The following is a 25,684-nucleotide window of genomic DNA, read 5'->3' as shown; positions in this document are numbered from 1 at the left end:
TTTCAGTGATGTCCTTTAACTTTGTCAAGATTTAGGTTGGTTGTCCTACTTAGTGTACAAAAATCTATGTTGGGAGCCTATTTAAATTGTCGATTCCTGGGCTTTTCCTCTAGAATCTATATTCACTTTCTATGGAGGCATCCAGGAATTCACATATTTAATAAACCTCAGGGTGATTTATCTGATGCATGTGGTCAGCCTAACATACTTTGATAAACACTGCCATAGTCAAACCTCATTTAAATGTAAGCGTTGAGTTTTCTTTTCACCTGGAACTCTGACCTGCCTGTATATGGGAGGGTCAACACTGTGGATGGCCAGGGTTTCATGGCCCAGTGGTCTAACATGCCCACCAGGACCACCTGTGGGGCTTTTAAAACAATGCAGGTGCCTATATCCCATCTCAGAATCTACTGACTCAGATTGTCTAGGAGTGTAATATGAATACCATAGGTTATTACAAACTGAAATCTGTCCAGTAAACTAATTGGTATGGAACACAGTATTGGCGGGCCTTGTTTATTGTAAGCTGTATTGATATATGTTGGCGAAGACAATGTGACTTGAAATGGTAGTCATTGGTAGGGTTAGCTGCCTGAGAGTTACTGGGCTCCCATTGTTTCTACATCTTTGCTGCTGCAATTAATTTTGTATTTTGATAACTCTTGATTTCACTTTGTAGTTTTTACCTCTAGATGGCAGCAAAGGCTGGTTATATTAGGACAACTCTGTTATTCCGAAATCTTTAAAAAAAAAGAAAGGATGCTGTTTTTTTTTCTTGTATGAATTTTATACTTGGACGTGTTTCAGTAAATGAGGTATAGTGCTTTAAAATGTGTCATCTCTTGGAACATTTTTATAGAACATTATGTCAAATAGATTCAAGAAAGTTTTATCCAAATTTGGAGTGCATGGTGCAAGAGGAATCCATGCATATGGCTCTTTTAAGACCACACAGTGAATGTTCTACTAAGAGTTGGAGGCTCCTGGGTTTCATCAGAAAGCAGATGTCTTAGCAAGTTGGAAAGCTCATTCATAGAAGAAGAGAATTTTTTTTTTTTTTTAATGTTTAAAACTCAGTTCAAAATGGAGATTGGGATTTGGAATGGATTGCAGGTCTGAAAAATGCTGAGTTCAGTGAGGCACAGGCCTTAGTTTTATTTAGGGAACAGTAGAAAGAAAAGGAGTAGTTATTAAATTTTTAAAATGTTAGCTTGTTTTGTCCATAGGTTCTTAAAATAAACTGAGCAATCTTTAAGACTCCCTGGTTCCAGGAAGTCATTAGACAGCAGTGAGCTTTAGTGCCCTCCCCTCAAAAAAAAAAAAAAAATTACCAAAAAGTAACAATTTTTTATTCAAAATCTTAATTCTGTAACTCAGTTTCTACTTGATCCTTATGCTCCTTCCCATTATCATGGAGGGCAAACATCCAAAAAAAATCAGCCTTTTTGGGGAAGCTATCAGATCTTAGTTAGACAGCTGGAGTCGGGATGTTTCCTTTTCTCTAAATGAAATTAGTTTTGTAAGTGCTTTGAACTTTTTGGATATGTATTGGCAACATAATGTGTAACAAGGCTGTGTTCACTCAGGAGTGTTCCTAACTCCAGAGACTGCCAGGCCCCTCATTACACCTTTAGCTCTAGAGGTTGAAAGGCTCAAGACTCTCAAAGACCTTGGGTCATTTTCACTTGTGATCATTGGAGTGGTACAGGGTTGCCTTACTCCCTCAGGAACCCAGCTGTGGAATGCTTGGTCAAGGCCATGTGTTATCAGAATGACAGTGTTTTGTATTTTTGTTTTTATCTTTGTTTAATGGGAAAGTACATAAGTAATGATGATGGATATGATGATGAAAAGGAGGAAATACTAAACTGAAATGAAAATATCTTTGAAATATTGTTGCCTTCTTTTGTGTATTGTTTGGTAAATCACTGCTAACTTATTTTTTTAAAAAAGAAACTAACAGATAATGAATCTGGCAAATAGCCCAGAGTTTCATATGCTGCTTCGGCTTTTTTCTCTTCGTTTTCTCAGAACTTCCTCATTATACGATAAAATTTTATCACTAAAGATTTTATAGTTTTATATGACAAGGGATCCTTCAAAGGAAACTGTAGTTTGATTAGCTACAGTAGTAGTTAGTGTAGTTCCAGCTAACCTCTTGTGAGAGGATATTTGGTTTTAAAGAGAACTGCCAAAGTGCTATGGTTTATATTTAAGAGTTGCCAGTTTCTTATGTGAAGAAAGGTTAGAGGAAATTGATGGTTTGATTTTATAATGTAACCTGTTTTTTTCATTGTTTTTTGTTTGTTTGTTTTTTCTTTTTAGGGCTGTATATGGATGTTCCCAGGCTAGGGGTCGAATCAGAGCTGCAGCTGCCGGCCTATGCCACAGCCACAGCAACTCAGGATTTGAGTCGCATCTGCGGCCTGCGCCACAGCTCATGACAACACCAGACCCTTAACCCACTCAGGGAAGCCAGGGATTGAACCCAAGTCGTCATGAATACTAGTCGGGTTCATTACCACTGGGTCACAATGGGAACTCCTAATGTAACATGGTTTGTGGTTGTAACTAGTCAATCTCTTTGTAGTAATTACACCATGGGCAATGAGGGCAATCCAAGAATAAGCTTTGAAATACAGTTTTCAATAATCCTTCCTAATCTCAGTGCTTCTATTTTGGAACATCACATGTAGAAATAGAATGTTAAAATATACTAACCTTGTTGTCTTATTTATCCCCTTCCCATTTATTCATGAGATTTTTCACCTCAGCTTTTTTTCTTCTTCTTTTGTTTTGGTACCCACTCCCCTTCTTTCTCATTCTTTCATTTGTACCCATGTGAATTTTAAAAAGTTATTCATCAGGCTTGTATCTTACAGCAGCCTAGGGTTAGTTGCTAGAGCCGAGTAGACCTGGGTCGGTCTCCATTCCAGTTCTGGCACCAGCTAGCTGTGTATTCTTGAGCTGGCCAGTTAGCCTGTGCAGACCTTAGTTTCCTCATCTTGTAACCCTTACTTGGGGATTGAAATATCTACTTGAGACTTCTCCAATGGGTAGACACACTGTGTAAGAAAGTCCCTGGCACATCCAAAGTGTTAGTTATTATTAATGTCAACATTATTATCTTTGTCTTTGTCTTTATATCTGTTAAGATACCTATTTCTTAATCACAATCATAACTTACCTTCTTTGGTTATTTTACCTTTCTTTTTTTTTTCTGCTTTATCCTTTGTTCTCCCATCTCTCCAGTTAATTATTGGAGACATGTTGCTAAGCATAGCAATTGTGGCAGCTAACCACTGGGGCTGTGTTTCTAATCACATCTAGCCCAGAAAAGAACCTCTTCACACATCCTTTTCCCTCTTTATCCTACTTAGTCTATTCGTTATGAGCTTTTCCTTTTTAGAGTTCACCTGGGAACATTATTTTCTACTCTTTTGTGTCTTTTCCTATCTTTTAGTTGTTCAAAAAATGAAGGAGTTATACCAGCTATGAAGTCCTTTGACCCTGACATTCAGTGATTCTGTGAAAAGAACAAATCCAGCTGTGACCACCCAGGTGTGTTGTGAGACCTGCTCATCTTTATTGAGCACCTGCTACCAGCAGTATTTAGGTCTTGATAATGCAGAACAGTGGTTCTTAAATTTTATAAGCCCAAGAATGACTCAGACTGCTTATTAAGATGCAGATTCTCTGCACTGGAGTTCATAAATCTGGGTATGTGGAAATCTGTGGAGTCTTAGGTAATTCTGCTAAAGGTGATCAGTGACTGCAGTTTGAGAAACATTGATAGAAAGTTTCAAAAGTAAATGATAGGAGTTCCCACTATGGCACAACAGGATCTGCAGTATCTCTGCAGAGCCAGGGTACAGGTTTGACCCCTGGCCTGGCACAGTGGGATCACATCACAACTGCAGCTCAGATCTGATCCCTGGCCCAGGAACTCCATATGCCATGGGATGGCTAAAAAGGGAAAAAATAAATTTAAAATTTAAGTTTTTTAAAAAAGAAAGTAAATGATAGCTGATTCTTGCTCTCAAGAGATTATAATATAAGAGGGGTAACAAGTAATTATAACAAGAGGCAAAATGAAGTGCTATAATAAAGGTACGAACAAAGGTGTTTTTGAAACTCAGAGGAAGATTGAGAAAAATAGTTTTCTGGAAGAGTTGGCACTTGAGATAGGAGTCGGATTTCAATACAAGGAACAAAGAGAGAAGAACATTACAGCCATAAGAACAGCATGAACAAAGGTACAGTGTTAGAAGGCCTGATGGTATGTAGGAGGAATGTGGGAGGATGGTCAATACTATATTCTGATGAGTGTGCAGATTATGTCCAGAGTTTCAAAGGGAGATGAGGTGAGCTATGGAGGCCTGGGAGAAGTGCTATTTTGAAGGGAGGGACTAGAGGATTGCCATAATCAGGACAGTGTTGTAGAAGAATCACCAGCAACAAAAGTAAAGAGTTGAGGGGTTAAGTGTAGTAGATTAACTATCTTAATAGCATCTGTACTGAGGTCTGGATTTGGGGAGTTGTTGCACAAATGAAAGGGGGAGGGCAGAGGAAGAAATAGGCGGAGTGGCTGATTGGATCTGAGGGATGAGCAGAAAAGTGGAGAATGGCACCCAGTTGTTGAACCTGGGTGACAGGGAAGGCTGTGGACCTTACCAGAAGTTAGACAAAGAGCAATCCAAAGGTGACAGTGTGCTGAGGAGTGGGGCCCATGCCAAGTTTGAAGTGTAATTGGACCTTCTATATGGAAGGGTTTGGTGGGCATTGAAAGCTTGGAGATGTTGCTTTGAGAATCGTTATAGAAAAATTGTTGATACCATTCAAGTAGCTGAGACAGCCTAGGGAGAAAATTTAATTCCTCCTCACCTGCCACTTTTTTCTTCTCCCACTATCTGTACTTCTGTACCTTTTCCCAGAGCCTGAGAGGTGAGTTTTGATGGGCCCTATCCTGTGCCCACACCCCCTCTATAAGACTGCCTGTCTTATTAACTGTTACTAGTTCTCAGAGCAGCCCTCTAAGGGGGCATTTCTTTCCAGTACTTGAACAAAACACAGTGATTGAACCATTTTCCAAGGCACTGATGGGTTAGTTAGGGGAAGGGAAATCCTGCACGTCTCCTGCAGTGATCAGACTGGCCCCTGGGCCATTGTGTCTGGGCTGAACCTACAGATTACATAAACTCAGGGTGTGGGGGGGAGGTGTCTGCCACTCCTTAGCATGGGGGGGCCATCAGTAATTACAGGATGGTCCCTCTATAGCACATTTCCTTCTTCATTGGCAGTCTAAGGACGTCTGGAATAGGGCCATAGTTAATAGGTCAGCCTGAAAAAATAGTAGTAATTTCCATTGTTCTCCCTAGTTCTCTCATTATTCTGAGAAGCTAAAAGCAGTGGCTCTGGCAGCATTCATATTTCCCCAAATTTTTATAATAAATATGTATTATTGTTAAAATCAGGGAAAAAGTTTTCTGTTAAAATTGTGCTGCTTATGTCTGTCAGTATTAGATGTTATCCTTCTCAGAGTAATCCCTGCCCATTGACTGACTCCCTGCTGCCCTGAAGGAGCCGTCTGGTGTTTAAATGTTTCTTATGTTATGGACCCTTTGGAAATCTATTGTGATTTTTGGTTCACTTCTTTTTCTTTAAAATGGTGCTTTTCTGAGGCCTCAAAACTGACTGATATCAGTGAATTCAAGTGAGAACATCATTTAAATTCATTTAAATGTAAAGAACAGAAAAGGAATAGGTTTTTTTGTTTTGTTTTGTTTTTTAGAGCAGGGGGCTTGTTGGGGGGGAACCGGGCAACTCACTAATGGTGAAGGATAGTAATTTGTTCTTGAGGAACTGCTTTGAGTGGCTGCATTGAAATAGGTTTTTGTTGTTTTGTTTTTTGGGGTTTTTTTGTCTTTTGTCTTTTTAAGGCTGCACCCTCAGCATATGGAGGTTCCCAGGCCAGGGGTCAAATCGGAGCTGTAGCTGCTGGCCTACTCCACAGCCACAGCGATGCAGGATACAAGCCGTGTCTGTGACCTACACCACAGCTCATGGCAATGCCGGATCCTTAACCCACTGAGCAAGCCCAGGGATCCACCCCTAGTCCTCGTGGATACTAGTCGGGTTTGTTAACCATTGAGCCACAATGGGAACTACTGAAGTAGGTTTTTATATGCACTTAATTGTAATGAGAGATGATTGGAGACCAACTTGAAGATTTTCCTCTAAAATGGCAATTTTATTTGTGATGCTTCCTTGGTTTACAGTTATTTAATCCTGAATTGGAAGCAGAATTTAGAGACTAACAAGATTGAACCCTAAACTTCTTCCACTGAGTTAAAAAAAAAAAAAAAAAAAAAACAGTTTTTTTTAAACTGATTTTGGGACCATAGGTCTTTCCTTATAGGTCTTGATGTTGCTTGAGAAATGGAAACCCTAAATTCAGGTATGTCACCTAGGAAGATTTTGTAGGGTTCTGCAAAGGCAGAAGTCCCACCACCTCTGGTGGTGCTTGTCTTTTTGATGGCTAGACTTTGATCCCTAGATTGCCTTCTCTGTAAGTCTTGGGTCACTGTTAGGACTATCAAGGGGGCACCTACTCAGAAACTTTGAGAGAGTTCCTGTTGTAGCTTAGTAGGTTAAGGACCTGATGTTGTTGGGGTTCCATCAATCCTGCCCATTTGTGTGGGGCTTGGCCTTTCATACTCACTATTTTTTGTTAACCTAACAGTAGCCTGAGGGAGATGGGAGGAGTTGAAAGAGGAGGCATATTGCTACTCTCTTCTAAGGTGATCAGATGGTGTTGTAGTTTCAAAAGAGGTAAGGCTTGGGCTAGACCTTTCAGTGTAGGTCACTTGATGGAGAAGAGAATTCTATACAGGAGCAGTGGGGAGGAGGAAGGAGAAAGCCCTGTGACTTTGTAGGGGTGACTCAAGTGTTCTGGCAGACTTGTGAGGCAGAGGGCAGGAAGGTAATGTTAGGCACCTTGAGTATGTCCACAGGCAATGGAGAGGATTAGATGCAAGTTGTCATTCTCCTGCTTGCACCAACAAAACTTCTCAGTATGTTGCCATAGAAAGAGAATGGGACAGTGAAATTAGATCTATCTTCTGTCTCTTTTTTTGTCACAAACAGAGCCAGCTAATTTTCCTTACCTCTCAGAATTTAAATTTTATATCTCTAAAGTTATGATGCTATCCACTTTACAGGGTTGTTGTGAAATGAAAGAATTAGTTTGAGGAGAAAATGCTCCCTCGAATTGTATTCAAGGCCCTTCATAGTCTGACTAGTGTGTCCTTTTCGCCTTACCCCTGCCCCAACCATCTTAACATCAGCCATACTGCATTGCTCACTGTTCCTTGAATGCTGGTTTTCTGCCCTCCTGCCTAACCCCACACCTCTAGGCTCTGAGCATCTCCTGGAATGCCTTTTATCTTTTCTCTAATCCCAGTCTTCCTAATCTCCCAGCCCTCCCCCACCCCCTCAAATCTTAACTGTTTCTGAAACCTGCCCCTGAACTCTGCCCAGAGTAATCTGCTCCTCCTCCAAACTCCAGTTAAGTGCTTGCTATCTACAGATTCCTTCTTTGTGTTGTGGTCTTAATTACCTTTTAAGGCAGTCCTCCACTCCCACCTTAGATTCTAAATCTTATACCTGCATAGCTATCCTGCACAACAGTGAGTAATACTGATACTTCGTAGTAAATATTTATGGGTTCATTCTTGTGGTGATTTGTTGAGAAATGAATAGAGCCTATATCCTAAGACAAAACATTTGTGCCTGTGGAGACTATAAACTAATACAAAGGAGATTGAAACTCCTCAGAGAGGACTCTTTAGAAAGGTCTAAACAGTAAGGGTTATCTCTTAAATTCTTGGGAATCCTGCTGAAACATGTGTAAGGCAAAGTTGATTGGCTATGTAGACTTCTTATTTCTCCCGAAGCCTTGTGAGAAATGGAAAGCTCATCTGAAAATACTAGTTTATAGTATGGTATCTTTGAAAGAGACAAATGTACAAGGAATTAATACAAATATAAATGTTCAGGGAGTTCCCATTGTGGCTCAGAGGGTTTTGAATAGACTAGTATCCATGAAGATGCGGTTCAATCCCTGGCCTTGTTCAGGGGGTTAAGAATCCAGCATTATGGAGTTCCTGTCATGGTGCAGCGGAAACGAATATGACTAGTAACCATAAGGTTGCAGGTTCGATCCCTGGCCTCGCTCAGTGGGTTAAGGATCCGGCGTTGCTGTGGGCTATGGTATAGGTCTCAGATGTGGCTTGGATCTGGAGTTGCTGTGGTGCTGGCATAGGTCAGCGGCAACAGCTCCAATTAAACCCCCAGCCTGGGAACCTCCACATGCCACTGGTGTGGCCCTAAAAAGACAAAAAAAAAAAAAAAAAGGAAGAAGAAGAATCCAGGGTTTCTGTGGCTGTGGTGTAGGCTGGCAGCTGCAGCTCTGATTTGACCCCTAGCCTGGGAACTTCCATATGCCCTAAAAAGCAATACCACCTTAAAAAGCAAAAAGAAAACAAATAAACAAAACATGTAAATGTTCAAATATGCATGTGCTCTGGGCTGATCTGTCAGGTTAGTGGAAACTAGCCTTATGCAATGAAATTCTTCAGTGAAGATTTTTGAAGTTGTTTTGAGGCTTATCTTTAGTCAGATTCAAGATTCTTCTCTCTACACACCAGACCAAAGAAGCCCCTGAAGGACAGTGAACATTTTGTCTCCTTTATACTTGCCCAATTCAATGTGTCTTGGTCACTGGATTTGATCAGTAGTGTCCATGTGATGCTTTAAAGAGAATATATTGCATGATGAGACACTGCATGTCACTGAGACACAGTACTGTGTCAATAAACACACTCCACCCTTCCAAAGGCAGGGTGTGTGACAGCCTTTGTAGGTCTGCAGGGCCTATATACATTGTTGGTTATCCAAAAATGGCCTTTAAAAAAAAACGAAACTAATAGGCAAAAAAAAAAAAAAAAAAAGGTTTGTTTTAGGTTACTTTACAAAAATATGCAGGATCATTAGGCTATGTGGGAAAAGAACTCACTAAAGTAAGAAAACTAATTTCAGGTTTTCAAAAGACTGTCTCAATCAGATAAATTTTATTTCTCTTGACCAATAATTTTGTGAAAAAAAAGTGAAATTAAAAATGAGGGCATAAAATGATTTTCCCTAGGATTGCTGACTGCAGTGCTAAAGATTAGTTCAGATTACATTTTTATGGCACCATTCTAAGTGTAAAACCTGATGTCCTAATGGAATATTAACAGATTTGTATGTGTTGCCATATGGAGAGTGTTAATTCATTATCAAATGGTAAAGCACTTAGAAATGTGTTGGCCAGTTTATTTGCTGGACCCCCCAAAGGATTCCTTACCCTTCAGCCTTTGGGGGATGCCTGCTCTGACATATTTGCCTAAATAGCCAAAAAGTCAAAAAGTCCATTAGATGGAAGGGAAAGAACTTTTAAGTGCAAATGAATTTTAAGGGGGTTTAAGATTTGTGGATTTTATTGAACCTCTTATGTTCCTTGCTCTTTCTTGCATTTGCTTCACTGTGGCCTGAAGTGAATGGAGTGCTTTGTTTTGGCTCATCCAAACTGCTCTCCATTAATGTGTGTTCTAGACCATTCCCCCAAAATGCTGTCGAGTTATCTTTAGGGCCTGGAATCTGAGATAGAAACAGAGCCTGTAGGTATCAGGCAGCCTGCTTCTGCTCAGTTAAAGATTCAAGCATCTGTGCCTTGCTACAGTTGTAAAACTTAGAACCTTCCCACCTTATAAAATGGTAGGTTGGTTGGTTGGTTGTTTTCTCTTTTGAATAAAAATAAAACCTGGGGAATAAGCCTTCTGTTTGTCATGCCAGCCACTAGAGGGTAGAATAGTCATACTTCCTGAAACAGGTATATTTCACTCTAATAGAGCAAGACCAGGGTTAGAACATATTTTCATTGTTTAGCAATATATAAATTTCTAAACCAATGGAATTCCTTTCTTTAGGTACATACTAATCAGCAGAGGAGCTTGTTAAAGATGCAGCTTTCTGAATCCTCACCCTCAGAGATTGTAATTTGATAGCTCTGTATGGGAAATCAGGGATTCTCATATGTGTCTTGAATTTTGAGAAACATCGATCATAATGTTTTGGGTATGCATTATTGCCTGATAATCTTTTATCTTAGGATTGCAAAATAAAATGATTATTTTGGAGGAAAAAAAATATAACAGAAACCAGAGTGCAGGGAAACTAGAGTGTTATTAAAGCTCTTTCCCTATCTTTCTCTAACAAGTTTCAAAGGAGACTCACTCTGTAACGATTCAGAATCAAGGAATTAAAAACATATTTTTGTGTGGAATTGTATTTTAGTCAATAAAGATCACAGAATCTTTAGGCTTCAAAGTCTAAGAATTTTTAGTTAAATAGCCCTTTTATAACCATCTCACAATGCAACCTAATTTTATCCTTTGGGTGTCATGAAGACCCTATACCTAATGTCTTGACATTGTGAAATGTTGTTGTAGAGACTTTCTGAGTAGAGCTCATCTAATCCTGTCATAATTTTGAGCATATATACTTTCCTTTGGATTAAAGATCCAGCTATAGTAATGCACATTGTCTTTCTGGCAAAGGTGATGATTTTATTTTTGCCATTGTCCCCAGAGAACAATGGCATCCTTGGGAAAGCTTTACCACTGCTCTTTAAAGGGGAAATAATGTAGTAAAATCTTTCAAATCTGTGAGAAGATGCTGCAGCTTAAAACATTAAAGAGATAGGAGGACTGAGAAACTTGGTTCTGAAGCTGGGACTTCAGATGAGATGAAATAAAGATTTTTTTTCTGACATATATGAAAGCAATCTTCTCTTCTACGAGCCTCTCATGGGCCTTTTTTCCTTTAAGAATACAACCCTCTACTTTTACGTATCTCATATTAAGTTTTTTTTCAGTGCCATTTTCTCTCCTTCCTTGTTTTTAAGGTTTTACTGTGATTTTATATGAATGAAAATGAAAATTCTGTAACCTCCCAAACACACACACATGCACAGAGTTCTGAACAGTTGTTTTGAAATTAAAGACCAAAAATCTAGCATGTGCCATTATTTGCATAATTTTATGGAAAAGGGAAGATGCTTTTTTTTAGAGATGATGCTCTCTACCATAAATGTTAATTAGTAGCACTTTTAGTTATATGTTATTAATGGCAGTGTTCCTAAATTTTGATGTGGGTATGAATTTTGACACTGAAGTAATCCTAGTAGAGGAACCTCTAAGAGAGGTTCAGTTCCTTGAAAGTCCAGTGTATTTCCAGTAATGTTAATTACTTGGGAAGCCTATTTATAGTTAATTATATGGAGCAGACGATGAAATGAGAATCTGTGCATTATAATCATGGAGCAGAGGACTTGTAGTCTTAACTTTATTGTAGAGAATTGCTCTAGCCCACATAAGATAAAAAATTGAATCCTTATAAAACAGGCTAATGAATACCCCAGAGCTTTCAAATTCTGTTCCAGGTGTGCCAAGAATGGATCTTTCCCTAAGCATTTGGGGCAGCCAGGAGGAATCTGGGGGTGACAGGAGTCCCTCAGCAGAACATCTCTGCCTCTTTATCCATTGTATTCAGTGTGTTTTCTGTTTGTGTCATTATTTGACAAAAATTGGGAAGTGCTCGGAAGACTTTGTTCTTTAATACTTCCTAGTTTCTGTTCATTATTTCATGATCAATTTTTCACTATTCTCTAAAACATTACTTATACTCTTGATTATTATCTAGAAAACATCTTATGCAGCAACATTATGAATGTCTACTTTGAAAGATATAAAATGTTGTATGTAGTTTCTTGTAAAGTTCTAACCCAAGATGACTTAAAAATAAAAATAGTTTTGGAAAACATTTAGACAGTATGTATTTTGTAATACAGTTGGGTCACTGCCGATTCCCAAGATAAATGTGTTTAAACAGAAGCTTTCTCATTCATCACTAGCCTTAGCTTTCATCCAAATTTATTTAACGATGATGCAAGCCCACAGCATTCGAGTTGCAGTTCATCACCATGGATATGTTTCTGTCAACAAATCCTTGCTTTGCTATCTATCATGAAATTGATTTTTCAGGGGAAGGAGGGTAATTGTGAAAGATTCCCTTTTACTTTTAAAGATCTTCACAGTTTGCCTGGGTGTCTAAATTAATTGTGTTTAAAATCAATAACTGGCAATAAAATTGACCACACTAAATTAACAGGTTAGAAAACGGAAAATGGCAACGAGCTACTTTGTCTGAAATCATCTTTTTGGAATGTGGCTTTGGGACCAGGTTTGAAATTTAAAATGTTCCTCTGAAAGCTGTTGTTCTCTGCTACAGAAGTACAGATTATGTTCAGAGTCCCATTAGCTGGGTGTAAGAATTCCCAGGATGCTTTTTTTTTTTAGGAAGACTTGAGTTTTTCTTGAAAATGGCATAACAAAAATCACAGAAGAAACTTCCTCAGCTAACACTGTATTTTTTTATACATGCCTTTTCTATAACTTATGTTTGTAACTATCTCTGGTTTTTATTTGCTTGTTGGCAGTTAAAAAAAAAAAAGCATGATTAAGTTTATGCTTCTTAATGCAGCCCACTAACAAACAAGCAAGGTAGGAAGCACCTACCTTAAGTAACTCAAACTATTTTGGGAACTAAATAGGAGAAAGTGACAAGGATGACATCTTTGCCCTGAAGCAGAGTGTTCATAAGCATATGTCATAGTGGCTGATTCCAGGTTTGGATGCAGCTATATGTTTTAAGGGGATTTTCATCTATGATAAAAATACAGTCAACTCTTGATTGACCTGTTATTTCCAGCTGTGCTTTTTCTGGCTTCTCATCACATTTCAAAGCTTTTTACTTTCACCATCAGCTCATATGTGCTCATAAAATCAAATTACTTAATATTATTTTATTCAGTTATTGTCAGTAAACATTAAGTTTCTGAATTCCTAATGTGCTAAGTACTGTCCTGGTCACCAAGGATATTCACATACATCTCAAGCATGAAGTTAAGTTTCCTCCTGAGAGATGTTATAGTTAACTCTGAGATAAAAAAGAAATAAAATTTTATTTATTTCAACTACTGCCTCCTCCTCCTTTAATACATGATCAGAAGTTGACTGTAAATGGGAAGCAGGTCCTGTTTGTTTCTAAGTAAGAATTAAGACATTATAAACAGAAAATGAAATTCTATTATACATGCAAAAAAAGAACACAAAATGACCAAAAAAAAAAAAATTCAGCAAGCAATGGTAAAAATAACAATTTACTGCTTTATGATGTTAAAGTATTTCACCAAAACAAGTTGCAATCAAATTAATGTGAGTTATGGAGATGAAAATACATAAAAATGTATTTATACAAGTGCAGACTAAATATTTTCCATACAGATATGTAAATGAAAAGATATACAGTAAGTGCACACTTGATATGACTATGCAGGCAACAGTTAGTTTCAGATACTCTTGGATAGTTCATGCATAAACTTTCCCAAAGTACAAGTTCAGTCATCTTTTGGGGGATGTGGAGGGATCATTATAAAAAAGGACTGAGTTCCTTGCAATGCTGTCAGTATAAACTGGATCAGGGTGAGGGTCATCAGTTATATATATTACTTACTGTAATTTGTGATTGTCGAGGAAGAGGTGTAGCTGTTGGTGTGATAGTAATACTGCTGGTGACTTTATTGGTTGTTTTGTTTAGTGCCCCATTAGTTAAGCCTTGAGTTCGGTTATCCTGCAGTGGTGCTGAAGGGCTAGCAGGTCTCACGGGGCTGGCTACAGCTTGCATGTAAGGACTTCCTAAGTGAATGTGGATTTTATTATCCTCAGTAGTTATCACACTTGAACTGTTACTATTTGAACGCTGAAACTGCCATGATGACTGCCGGTCAGGGGAGACTCTGAAAATCGCGTGCTTGGCACTGATTTCTATTGGCTCTGGAGAGCGCCCCTGCTCAGGGGAGCTAACTGAACCAGTAACAGCCAAAACTTGAATAGGTGACATTGTTCTTTCTGGAGTTATGGAACCACAAGACTCTGGTGTCTGTGCCCTGGCAAAGGCTGCCATGGTAACTGGGGACATGCCTTGCTCTAAATTCATAAGGCCTTCAGCAGAGGTTTTGGATTTCACTGGTGTTATGGAAGCATTTTGGAGGATGGTTATCCTTTGCTTTGGGGTGCCACAGTTTGGTATCACTGCAGTGCTTGTGTAAGAGTGAGGACTCTCTGTGGTCGGACTTGTTATTTCAAGAGTGGCTGTGTTCTGGACATGGTCTGGGGTAACCTTTATATGAAGTGGCTGCCCAGGTGTGTGGCTTAGTACTAGATCCCCAGGTTGCACGAAGTTGCCATTGGGTTTAGTTTGTATTTTTCCATTCTGAGGATGGCCCTCCTTGGACTTCATCCAAGGAATCCATAGCTTCCTGTTAACAGGACAGGGAGTAGATGAGTTGCATTTGAAGGACAGTACAGATTCCTCATCATTAGGGTCATCTTCCTGGTCCTCACTCTCCTCATATAACTGACCATTGATGACTGCTCGTTCCAGAGGAATGAGACTCTTGTAATCAGGTGGCTCATTGTCTACTGCTTCTGTTTGAACTTCTTTAGAAAATACTTGAGGGTCAGATATTCTTCTTCCATTCAGACTGGGCCGAAGGCTCTTACTGAAATGACGGTATCGCTCTAACTCTTTAGTGAGGTTTTCAATCTCTCTTCCTAAATCTCTGTTCCTGTTTTCTTGTTGATTGAGTTTCTTTTGCAAAACAGAATGATCTCCCTGGAGGTGACATATCAGGTCCTCGGTTGCCATGTATTCATGAATTTTCTCTTTAAGTGCATCCACTTCTCTTGAGAGGTGCCCTGATTTAGCTTCTTCTTCTTGAAGCCTTTTGAAAAGCCATTGTTCATGGCTAGACTCTGTCTTTTCTGCTAACTTGTACTTGGCAAGTTCCATTTTAACATGTTCCAACTCTTCAGATAAAAACTGAGCTTTGTCTCGTTCATTAGCATACCTTCGTTCTAGAGTTTCATATTCATCTTCAGTTTTCATGAGGTCATCCTCAATGGCTTTCATATCCTTTAGCTTCAGTTTCAGTCTTTCCACTTCTTGAGAGAGCTCTTTAATCTTATTGTTTTCTTGGTGTAATACTGTTGTGGACTTACTAGAATCTTGATTTAATTTGGTTTTTTGGAAGTCTTTCTCAATTGCTTCCAATGATTGAAGCCTATTTTTCAACATGTTAACTTTGGACAGGAGATCACTTCCTTTCTCCTCTTCTGCTTTCAGTTTGTTTTTTAGATCATCTCGTTCTTTGGTTACACTGTACATTTTTTCTTCCACATCGGTTTTGGACTTCAGTGCTCGTTTTGTTTCCTCAATTAACTTCTCAGTAACTGTTGTCACTTTACTTTGCTCCACTTGAAGCTGAGAAGCAGCAGCTTGTAACTTATCTTCTGTTTGCTTTAATTTTTCACTCATTGTTTTCCGTTCATCAACCAACATCACAGTTAATGTTTTCAGTTTAGTTAAATCTTCTTTTAGGGTGAACTCTGTCTTTTCTAGACGACTCTCAATGGTTTCTAGTTCTTTAAGCCTTATCTTTAAACTCTCCAGTTCCTGAGACAACTGCTTTGTAGTCATCCTTTCTTTTTCTAAATTGCATTTCAGAGAATAACATTCTTGTTTGCTTTTGTTGAAAGCATCTTCCAATTTTTCCAGAGCCATAATTCTTTTATTGAGTTTTTCAACCTCTAGTTTAAAGTCTTTACTCTGTGTTGTTTCCTTTTCCAGCCTCTTATTGAGATCTCTGCACTGTTCCTCCATTTTTATGAGTTCTTCATCTTTCCCTTCCATCTCTAGGACACGTTTCCTGAGCTCCTCCACCTCAGCCATGACACTGGAGTTTCCATATTCTCCCTTGTTGACTTTTTCTTTTATATCTTGCAGCTCCTCTTCTGCTTTTCGTAAAGACCTGTTTGTCTCTTCTAACTCATCAATTTGCCGGCTAAGAGCTGCCAGCTTTTGTCGAAGCTGGCGATTTTGGCCATCCTCATTGGTGAGCTTTGCCATAATTGTTTCTTGGTTCTGGTGAAATTTTGTGGTTTGCGTTTGCAGTTCGTTCTCTAGTCTGGTTGCCTTCTGCTCTTCTTCCTGAACTCTGGCTTCAGCAAGGGCTAGTTTAGCATGTGTTTCCTTTGCACTTGTGGTTAGGTCTTGAATTTTCTGCCTTTGAAGGGCAAGCTGTGCTGTCAGCCTTTGTTGTTCATCCACCACCATCAAAGCAAAAGACTTCAGTTTGGTCAACTCCTCTTTCAGGGCAGTGACCTTCTTCTCTTTTTCTTGTTCCTTCTTCTCCTGGGACTCAGTTTCTTGGTCAATCAACCTTTTCAATCTGAAAAATATAAGAGTGCATTCTATTTTGTGATTGGTGCTTTAGAAATTTATCTGCTGTGAGTAAACATTTGTAATTTAGAAAGTCAGTATCAAATCAGCTCATACAAAATATGGAAAAGAGTTCCTGAATTTGATGTGGGAGGAGAATATTTATTAAACAGATGTCTTGCATTTTTGTTTTCATTATGTGCTTTCCTCCTACTTCTCATTGATTGATAACAGTTGCAGTTTACCAGGAGCCTTAGTAGAAGAGAAAAGGCAAGAATGTTTGGTTTAAATTGCATGTGTAACATATGCCCAGTCCACCTTATAGCCTGAAGGCTGTGAAAACAGAAACAAGCATGAGAATTAGTTGGACCTGTCCTTAAGACTGGCTCTACTCTTACCAGCCATTTAACCTGGGCAGTTATTTAACATCCCCTGAGCTTCTGTTTTCTCTATGAAAAAGAGGCAATAATTGTATTATCTCAGGGGCCATTTGTAAAAATTAAATGAGATAATTCATCTGAGATTCTCACAATGCTGGCACATAATAAGCATTTGATAAGTGTTGTTCCTTTTTATTAATGTGGTTATTACATCTATCATGTGCTTTACTTGAACCATTATAATATGTGATACATTAATGTTTGGTGCTCAACTTCCTGATTCTTAGTTAAGATAAAATTTATTCATATTGCTCAGAAGTTAGGCATTTTATTGATGGACCTATTTGCCAGTTAATACACTAGCATGATATTGTGTCAGGAGTCAGTTCACATATATCTTTAGTCCCATAGTTGATGGCGGTTGAATGAGAAGAATTGACAGGCACCTGAAGAGGTTTAGAGTTTTCATAACATACAGGAAGACCATGATATTTGATAGGAAAGAGTTTGATGAGAGTTAGATGTTAGAAATGATGGAAGAAAAACTTATCAGAAATGTAATGATCAGAACATCACTCTTGAATGATGACTCTACTATAACGTTATTTTTTCTTTATCAACAGGAGGATATTTTACATGCAATATAAATTCTCTCTTCCACACACTTTTTTCCCTCAGTATTGAGGTCACAGTTTTAAATTTGAGGCACTCCTAATTACATTGAGAATGGGCTGATTACAGAGTGTGTAATTACAACTTTGCAGTATTGTTATACAGAAGCTAAATTAAAATGGAATCCCTGAAGAACCAAACTGAAGGGCTTGCCATGGATGAAAAGTTACAAATATTTGTTTTCTGATCAAGCATAGAGAGTTCATATTATTTTAACATATCTTTTCTACTAGGATTGAGTTCATTATCCAATGCATACTTTAATCTTTCACACAGAACTTTCTTTTTAAAATTGTTTAAGGATTTGACATTTTATAAGGAAACTAATTTGGGACAGTCTTCTTGGAAATAGAGTCCTTTTTAAGATCCTAATCTCTTCTGTAAATATACTAAATAAGAGGAATGTGTTTAAAATAATTGTATGATGTAAGAATTTTCAAACTTTCTTATGAAGAGGTTCTGCTTTTAGTTTTTCCTGTTTTGAGAACCTGACAGGCTGGCCCAAGGGCTACAATCTGTAAAGTTCTGAAGAAGCTAGTCTGGATTCTGGGGTGGGGTGCTTGATGATCTCAGCAGTCTTGGCAAGAGGCTTTCCCATGGCATCTGGCCCTGTCCAACTCGCTATTTGAGACATCTGGGAACCTGACAAGAGAAGCATGGCAGCTCCCTCCTCAATGGTAGTCGAGCTTCACAACCCAGTGGCAGAGTCTATAGGTAAACTGCTTTGGTGATAAAATAGTTAAGAAACTTTGGCAAAGTACTTCTTCCTCTCACCTAGCTTTAGAATGGTATTCAACAATACTGCAGTGAGATATTTTCCCCTCTTGACATCACACTTCTTAGAATTTTATTAGAGAACAGTTTCACAAAAACTTTTCAAGATTTCAACTTATTAAATAATACCACATGCTCTTTCATTTTCATGAGAAGAGGGTATGTTAGGATATGAGGGAGGGGAGATTGTTTGGAGTATAATGAAAAGAACATTAAAATCGAATGGTCAAAAGTGAATCTTGGCAGTGCTATATATTAACTGGCACAAAAGATTTTGACATTTTGGTTGTTACCATTGTGTTCAGTATTTTCAGGAGCTGGCAGTGAAAGTTCCTTTATCTTTTTCATGATTCCTGAAAATCGGCTAGTATTCCCATCTGTTTCCAAGCCCCATCTTATAAGGGTAAACACATAAAACTGACAGTCTTAATGCATTTGGCTTTGCATTTCCTTACTACTTGTTTTGTAACAACCTGCTGTTTCCCTGGGCCACTCCCATGAGCACACCTTAAGACAAGTTAACAGGCTAGTCAGGTATAGCCCTTCAGGGAGAAAAATAGTTTATATGCAGAAAGAATTATATCACCAACCATAAACCAGTGTGAATCCAGAATAGGAGGCTGAGATAGAACCTTTCTGGGTGCTTATAATGCTTTCCTACACATTGCAGGGTTGTGTATGTGTAATATGAGATATATATATATATATATGTATAATATAATATACTATGTGTAATATGTATATGAGAAAAGAAAAATGCTACTGAATTGGGATCAACACTGCTAATTGGTTTATCCTAAATCATTTGCTTTTTCTTACACCTTATTATCCAGAAGCATTTTGAAGGATAAAGTTTGAGGTTAGTGAGGTTAGTTTATAGTCTTGAAGAAAGGATTTTCTTTGTAAAGTTAACTGGTCTTAAAAGATTTGAAGCTGCAAGCCTGGCCTGTTATGCACAGTACCCTCTTTTAAACAAGGAAGCTGTCACACAGCTAATTACTAACACAGGGATATATATATGTATGTGAGTGTATAAGTGTGTGTATGTGTATACACACATATATTTGACTAGGTGTATTTTTTTTTTCAAATATATATCTGAATGCTTTCAGAAAAATGTCTGTTGAGTATTGACTGTATTTTAATCTTTCTTTGGCCATTCCTGCAGCATATGAAAGTTCGCAGGCCAGAGATCAAACCCTCACCACACAGAAATGACAACAGTGAAACCTTAATCTGCTGTGCCGCAAGGGAACTCCCTGTATTTTAGTCTTTTGAAGTCTTTAATCATTCATCCAGAACTTCTGAAGCCAAGTATTTCCAAAATTTTAGAGTTTCCAAATTTTAGAAAGGCAGTAAGGAACATCCACCATATATTACGTAACAGCTCAAGCAAGGCCTGTGGCACCACCTCCTAAGCAAACCTCTGAATACCTCTGCAGTGAATCCTGTGAATAAATTACACTAAGTGGGACAATTAAGATAGTAGCCTCACATCTATTCCAGGTTTTGTTGCCAAATGAGTTCATATGAGAAGTTTTGCTGCCACAATTGAGCAAAAACTTTGTATAGTGTTTAAATTTTTGAAATTGCAGATGAGATTGTGGATGTGTACAATAAAGGTATAGACTTGGTATATTTTTGGTAAGGAGGGTGTGGAGTTAGGGGTCCTAAGGCAGCTTTCTTCAGTAGGATTGGGTTTTAAACCAAACAATGACAGTTCTCTGCCTCCATTAATTTTTTTTTTTTTTTTTTTGCATAGTAACAGGTTTTAGGTGTTGATGCTGACTGACTTTATATGCTAATACAGATTTTCATTGCCTCTGGTTTTGTAATAGCAGAAAAGTGATCTTGAGATCTTTTAACCAGAGTACTGATAATCTTGAAAGCAGCATAGATCTTGAGATGCATAAAGTTCAGTTTATCCCCTCAGAGCTGTGTAGTCAAATTATTGCTCCTTTTCCCATCAATAGTTCCAGTTAATATGTCTTTTGCAAAGATGTTTGTATAATCTACCCTAGGGTTTCTTCAACCTCAGCACTATTGACATTTTGGGCCAACTGATCCTTTATGGTGAGGGGCCATCCTGTGCCTTGTGAGATGTTTAGCAGCATCCCTGGTCTCTATTTAGGTGCCAGTAGCATTTCTCCCTAGTTGTGACAACCAAAAATGATCACTGATCATTCGTGTTTGTGTGTGCTGTATGTGTCCTCATGGACATGTGTATATTTCAGTGTTATTAGAAGTTAAACTCTTCATGGTCCTGCCTTACTCAGCTTTAGTTAATAAACAAGTCCAACAGAAAGTTCCCACCTGAGTTACATATGTACCTGGTGATTGTATATTTCCTGCTCACAGCCTGTTCTTTACCAGTGTTTCTCACAGTTTAAGGTTCATTTGAATGACCTGGAAATCTTGTTAAATTGCAGATTCCAATTCTGTAAGTTGGGGGATGGGCCCGCAAATTTGCATTATAACAAGTTCCCAGGTGATGCCAAGACTAACACTACTATTTACATGTCAGGTGTTTTCTGGAAGTGGTATTCTGGCTGAAAATTAACTCAGCCAGTTGTTCATTATTGATAATATCCAAAACCATGGGCACAGCCTGTATTCCTGACCTGCAGAGCCATCCATTTTTCTCACAGAGAACATTAGGTAGGAGAGCATAAACTAATCTAAAATCTGTCATCATTACAAAAAAAAAATGACTCAAAATGCTTATCGTAGGTGTTTGGTCAGTAGCTAAATTTTCACCTTAAAAAAAGACAATAAATAACTTTAGTTTCTAGCCCAAAGAGTAAAATATATGAGTCTATAAAATAGCTACCATTCTTTTCTTTTCTTTTTACAGCTGAACCTGTGGCATATGGAAATTCCCAGGCTAGGACTCGAATCAGAGCTGCAGCTGCAGCCTACACCACAGCAATCCCAGATCCGAGCTGCATCAGTGACGAGCACCACAGCTTGTGGCAACACCAGATCCTTAACCTACTGAACAAGGCCAGGAATCCAACCTGCATCTTCACAAAGACAACACGGGGTCTTAAGCCACTGGGCCACAATGGGAGCTCCTTAGCTACCATTCTTTTAGTGCCAGTGATGTGCTGCCAGGCACCGAGCTAAGTCTGTACAGCTTTTGGTTGTAATTCTCATGGTAAACTTTCAGGGTTTGGGATTATTCTTTTATAGTTGTGAAAATTGAGGCCCAGAAAGGTCAGAAAGGGGCAGAGCCTGTTCTTCTTTCCGCACCCCACACTGCCTCTCCAACAAAAAACACTATTTCATTTACCTGGTCCACATCTAAAGTGTCTTTCTCAAGGAATGCTCTGTGTACTAGAGAAACTATCAACCTAAAGAGAAATTCTCACTTATCATTGTGCTTAAATTATTTTCAGTTCATATTTCAGAGAGCAGTGGTTTTATGATGTTTGCTCTTATGTCTTCTAAAATGATTTCCTATTAGGTACAATTAATTTGTTTATGTAAAGAGTAATTATAGCACTTTCTTTTAGCAAATATTGTCGTTTTTAGCTTATTGAGGTATAACAGAAAAATAAATTATAAGATATTTAAAGTATACATTGTGATGATTTTATATGTGTGTGTGTGTGTGCATAAATTATGAAAGGATTCTCACCAAGTTAACAGTTCCGTCACCTCACATATTCACCTTTCGTTTGTGAGATTACACTTAGGTTCTACTGTCATAGCAAATTTCAGTTTATAACATATGGTATTATCAATTATAGTCACTGAGTTATATGTTATAGCCTCAGACATTATTCATCTTATAACTATAGTTTTATCATCCCTTCAGTGACCATTTCCCCCACCACCCCCAGTCCCTGGCAACAACCATTCTACTTCCTTTCTGAGTTCAGCTTTTTTAGGATTCCACATATAAGTAATACCATGCACTATTTGTCTCTCTCTGCCTGGCTTATTTCACTTAGCATGATGCCCTCTAGGTTTATCTGTGTTGGCAAGAATTCCTTCTTTTTTAAGGCTGAATAATATTCCACCACATATATATATGTGTATTTGTGTGTATGTATATGTAAATGTCTATATGTATTGTAGATATAATGTATGCTGTGTAGTATATATAGCATTTATATATGTGTGTATTATATACAAGTGTTATACATTTATGTGTACATTTATATATACATTGTATAAAAATATACTTTACATATATTTTATATATACATTTATATGTGTATTTACATATTTTCAATAGCCATATTTTCTTTTTCCATTCAGTTAATTGTCGGACCCTTAGGCTGTTTCCATACCTTGGCTGTTGTGAATAGTGCTACAGTGAACATGGGAGTACATAAATCTTCTCAAGATAGTGATTTGATTTCCTTTGGATATATACCAAAAGATCACATGGTAGTTCTATTTTTTATTTCTTGAGGAACCTCTTTATTGTTTTCTGTAGTGACTGTACCAGTTTACATTCCCATCAACAATGTACAAGATTCCCTTTTCTCCACATCCTCTCTGGTATTTGTAATCTCTTGTCATTTTGATACTAGACAACCTCACAGATGTGAGATGATCTCATTTGGTTTTGACCTGTATTTCCCTGATGATTAGTGATGTTGAGCACCTTTTCATATACCTGTGGCCACTTGTATGTCTTCTTTGGAAAAAAAAAGTCTGTTCAGGTCTTTTACCCATTTTTAATTGAGTTATTTGGATTTTTTACATTTGAGTTGTATGAGTTCTTCGTTTATGTTGACTATTAACTCTTTATCAGATATATGTGGTTTGTAAATATTTTCTCCCATTCCATAGATTACCTTTTCATTTTGTTTATGGTTTCCTTTGCTGTGCAGAAACTTTTTAGTTTGATGTAGTCCCACCTGTTCATTTTTTTGCTCTATGTTACCTTTTCTTATGGTGTCAAAATCAAAAAATCGTTCCAAGACCAATGTCAGGGAGTTTACCACCTATGTTTTTTTCTAGGAATTGTACAGTTTCAGGTCTTCGATTCAATCTTTAATCCAGGAGTTCCCATTGTGGCTCAGCAGGTAAAGAATCTAACTAGTATCCATGAGGATTCAGATTTGATCCCAGGCCTTACTTCTATGGGTTAAGGATCTGACATTGCTGTGAACTGTGGTGTAGGCTGCAGATGTGGCTCAGATCCCACGTGGCTGCGGCTGTGGCGTAGGCTGGCAGTTGCAGTTCCAGTTGGACTCCTGGCCTGGGAACTTCTATATGCTACAGATATAGCCCTTTAAAAAAAAAAAACAAAAACTTTTAATCCATTTTGAGTTAATTTTTGTGTATGATGTAAGATAGGGGTCCAATTTGATTCTTTTGTGGGTAAATATCCTGTTTTTCCAGCACTGGAAACTATCCTTTGCCCCTTTGATATTCTTGGCTCCTTTGTCAAAAATCAATTGACCATGTATGGATGGGTTTATGTTTTGTGTTTCACTGGTCTCTATCTGTTTTTATGCCAGTACCAACTGTTTTGATTGTCATAGCCTTCTAGTACAGTTTGAAATCAGGATATGTGATGTCTCTAGCTTTGTTCTTTCTCAAGATTGCTTTCTTTGGCTTTTGTGGTTCCATATACATTTTAGGATCTTTTTTTTTTTCTATTTCTTTGACAAATTACATTGGAATTTTGATAAGAATTGAATTTAACCTGTAGGTCCTTTGGGTAGTATGGACGTTTTAACAATATTAATTCTTCCAATTAAAGAACATGTAACATTGGTCCATTTATCTGTCTTCATTTTGTTTCATCAATGTCATAGTTTTTACTGTCCAGATCTTTTACCTCCTTGGTTAAATCTATTCATTTTGATTTTATTAATTTTGATGCTATTGTAAATTGGATTGTTTTCTTAATTTCTCTTCTGATAGTTCTAAAGCAGTTTTTTCCCCTTTTTTCTTTTTGGCTGCACCATGGCATATGGAGTTCCTGGACCTGGGATCAGATCCCAAAAAACAATTTTTTAAAACTAAGTACACCTTTGCATATTTTTAAAACTAGCATCTAGAATTTTTTTTATTCAAGGTTTAAATAATTTCAAATGATTTTATATATATATATATGTATAAACATCTGCCATATAATCTAACAGTCATTGTTGGCAAACCATTCAGCCAAATCAGACATTTAATAAAAGTCTGGATTCAGTTTCCAACTTAAGTAAATGTGTAAATACCCATTCCTCTGCCATCCATATCGCTTCTAAAAGAGATGAGGCACAGGGGCTTAGCTTAGCCTGAGTTGTCTCCAGGTGAATTACCAGGCACTGCTCCATTCAGTGGTTGGTTTTGAAGCTGCTGCTGCTCTGCTCTCATGTGACTCTCTCAGGAAAGTCTTTCTATAGTTGTCCCTTTGTCTGTGCCCCAGAGGGGTTTCCAACCCAGGAAGATACATTTGGTAAGATTTGTTAAGTAATGAGATTCTTTTGAAAGAGTTATTAGAAAGGGAAACTCATAGAACACAAGGACTTTTTCTGTCAAATCTGTTTTGGAAAGCCTGTGTGTGAATTGTGGGTGTAGACACTGATTCCCTTAAAGCTCTCCATGCTGTACTTCTGGAATTCTTTATGTACCCTCAAGGGTATGTATACTCCAGTTTGAAGAATACTGTCTTGGAGTACTCATATTCATGTTCAAGTATAGGAACATTCACTGAATCCTGTCTAGTAGAAACAGGTTGTAAGAGCTGGTTTTATGGACACAAATATGAGGTAGTTAAATCCAAACTGGCTTATGGCAGTGTCCTATGACAGCTCTTCTTTAGAGTTTCTATTATGGCTTGGAACTGTTATAACTTACTGTGGTTTATCACTATTATTATGTGCAATGCCAGCTTGTTTTTTCAAAAAGATCACATCTGTCATCTTCAAGTTCTTTGGTATTAACCATACGGCTGGTTCTTTATTACACATTATACATTCAGAGCATCTTTTCAGTTTTTATTTACACACACACATGTCGGCAGCACACGTGTGACTATATTTTATCTCTTCTGTGTTAAGACATTGTTAGTAATATGCATAATATAACACATAGGAAACAGACGGTGTGTCTAAATGCCAGTCATACCTATAATGATTTATATATCATTCTCACCACTTTGATTTTTGCCTTATTTATATATATATAATAACACTATTCAAATACAAGCTTCTTAAGAAAAAGACACATGTCTGATTCATTTGTATCCTCTATAGTGCCTACCACAAACCCTTTACCTATAGAGGGACCAAATGAATGTTTTTTTGAATGAATTAATGGACATTTTCCTGTGGAAAATACCATAGCACTGTCCTAAGTAATTTTATTCATTTTTCTTCTTTTCTTTTTTTTTTTCCCCAGCCACACCTGCAGCATGTGGAAGTTCCCAGGCCAGGTGGAACCCATGCCACAGCAGT

The 25,684-nt window shown here is 37.9% G+C and overlaps 2 protein-coding genes across 5 annotated transcripts in view; one reads left to right on the top strand and one right to left on the bottom strand.

Annotated features, from left to right (window-relative positions):
- CMSS1 (cms1 ribosomal small subunit homolog) overlaps positions 1 to 25,684 on the top strand; it is a 395,641-nt gene that overhangs the window by 11,404 nt on the left and 358,553 nt on the right. The window lies entirely within an intron of this gene.
- FILIP1L (filamin A interacting protein 1 like) overlaps positions 1 to 25,684 on the bottom strand; it is a 113,648-nt gene that overhangs the window by 2,051 nt on the left and 85,913 nt on the right. The window contains exon 4 of one of the 3 annotated variants that reach the window (XM_047793831.1): positions 13,678 to 16,453. In XM_047793831.1, the coding sequence (XP_047649787.1) occupies positions 13,678 to 16,453 (2,776 nt within the window). Of the gene's footprint in view, positions 1 to 13,107; positions 16,454 to 25,684 lie in introns of those variants that run through there. The other 2 variants (XM_047793822.1, XM_047793813.1) reach the window with 2 other exon arrangements.

The sequence above is a fragment of the Phacochoerus africanus genome, chromosome 1, assembly GCF_016906955.1.
Source record: "Phacochoerus africanus isolate WHEZ1 chromosome 1, ROS_Pafr_v1, whole genome shotgun sequence".
Taxonomy (NCBI): domain Eukaryota; kingdom Metazoa; phylum Chordata; class Mammalia; order Artiodactyla; family Suidae; genus Phacochoerus; species Phacochoerus africanus.
This window is presented reverse-complemented; position numbering and strand designations above follow the sequence as displayed.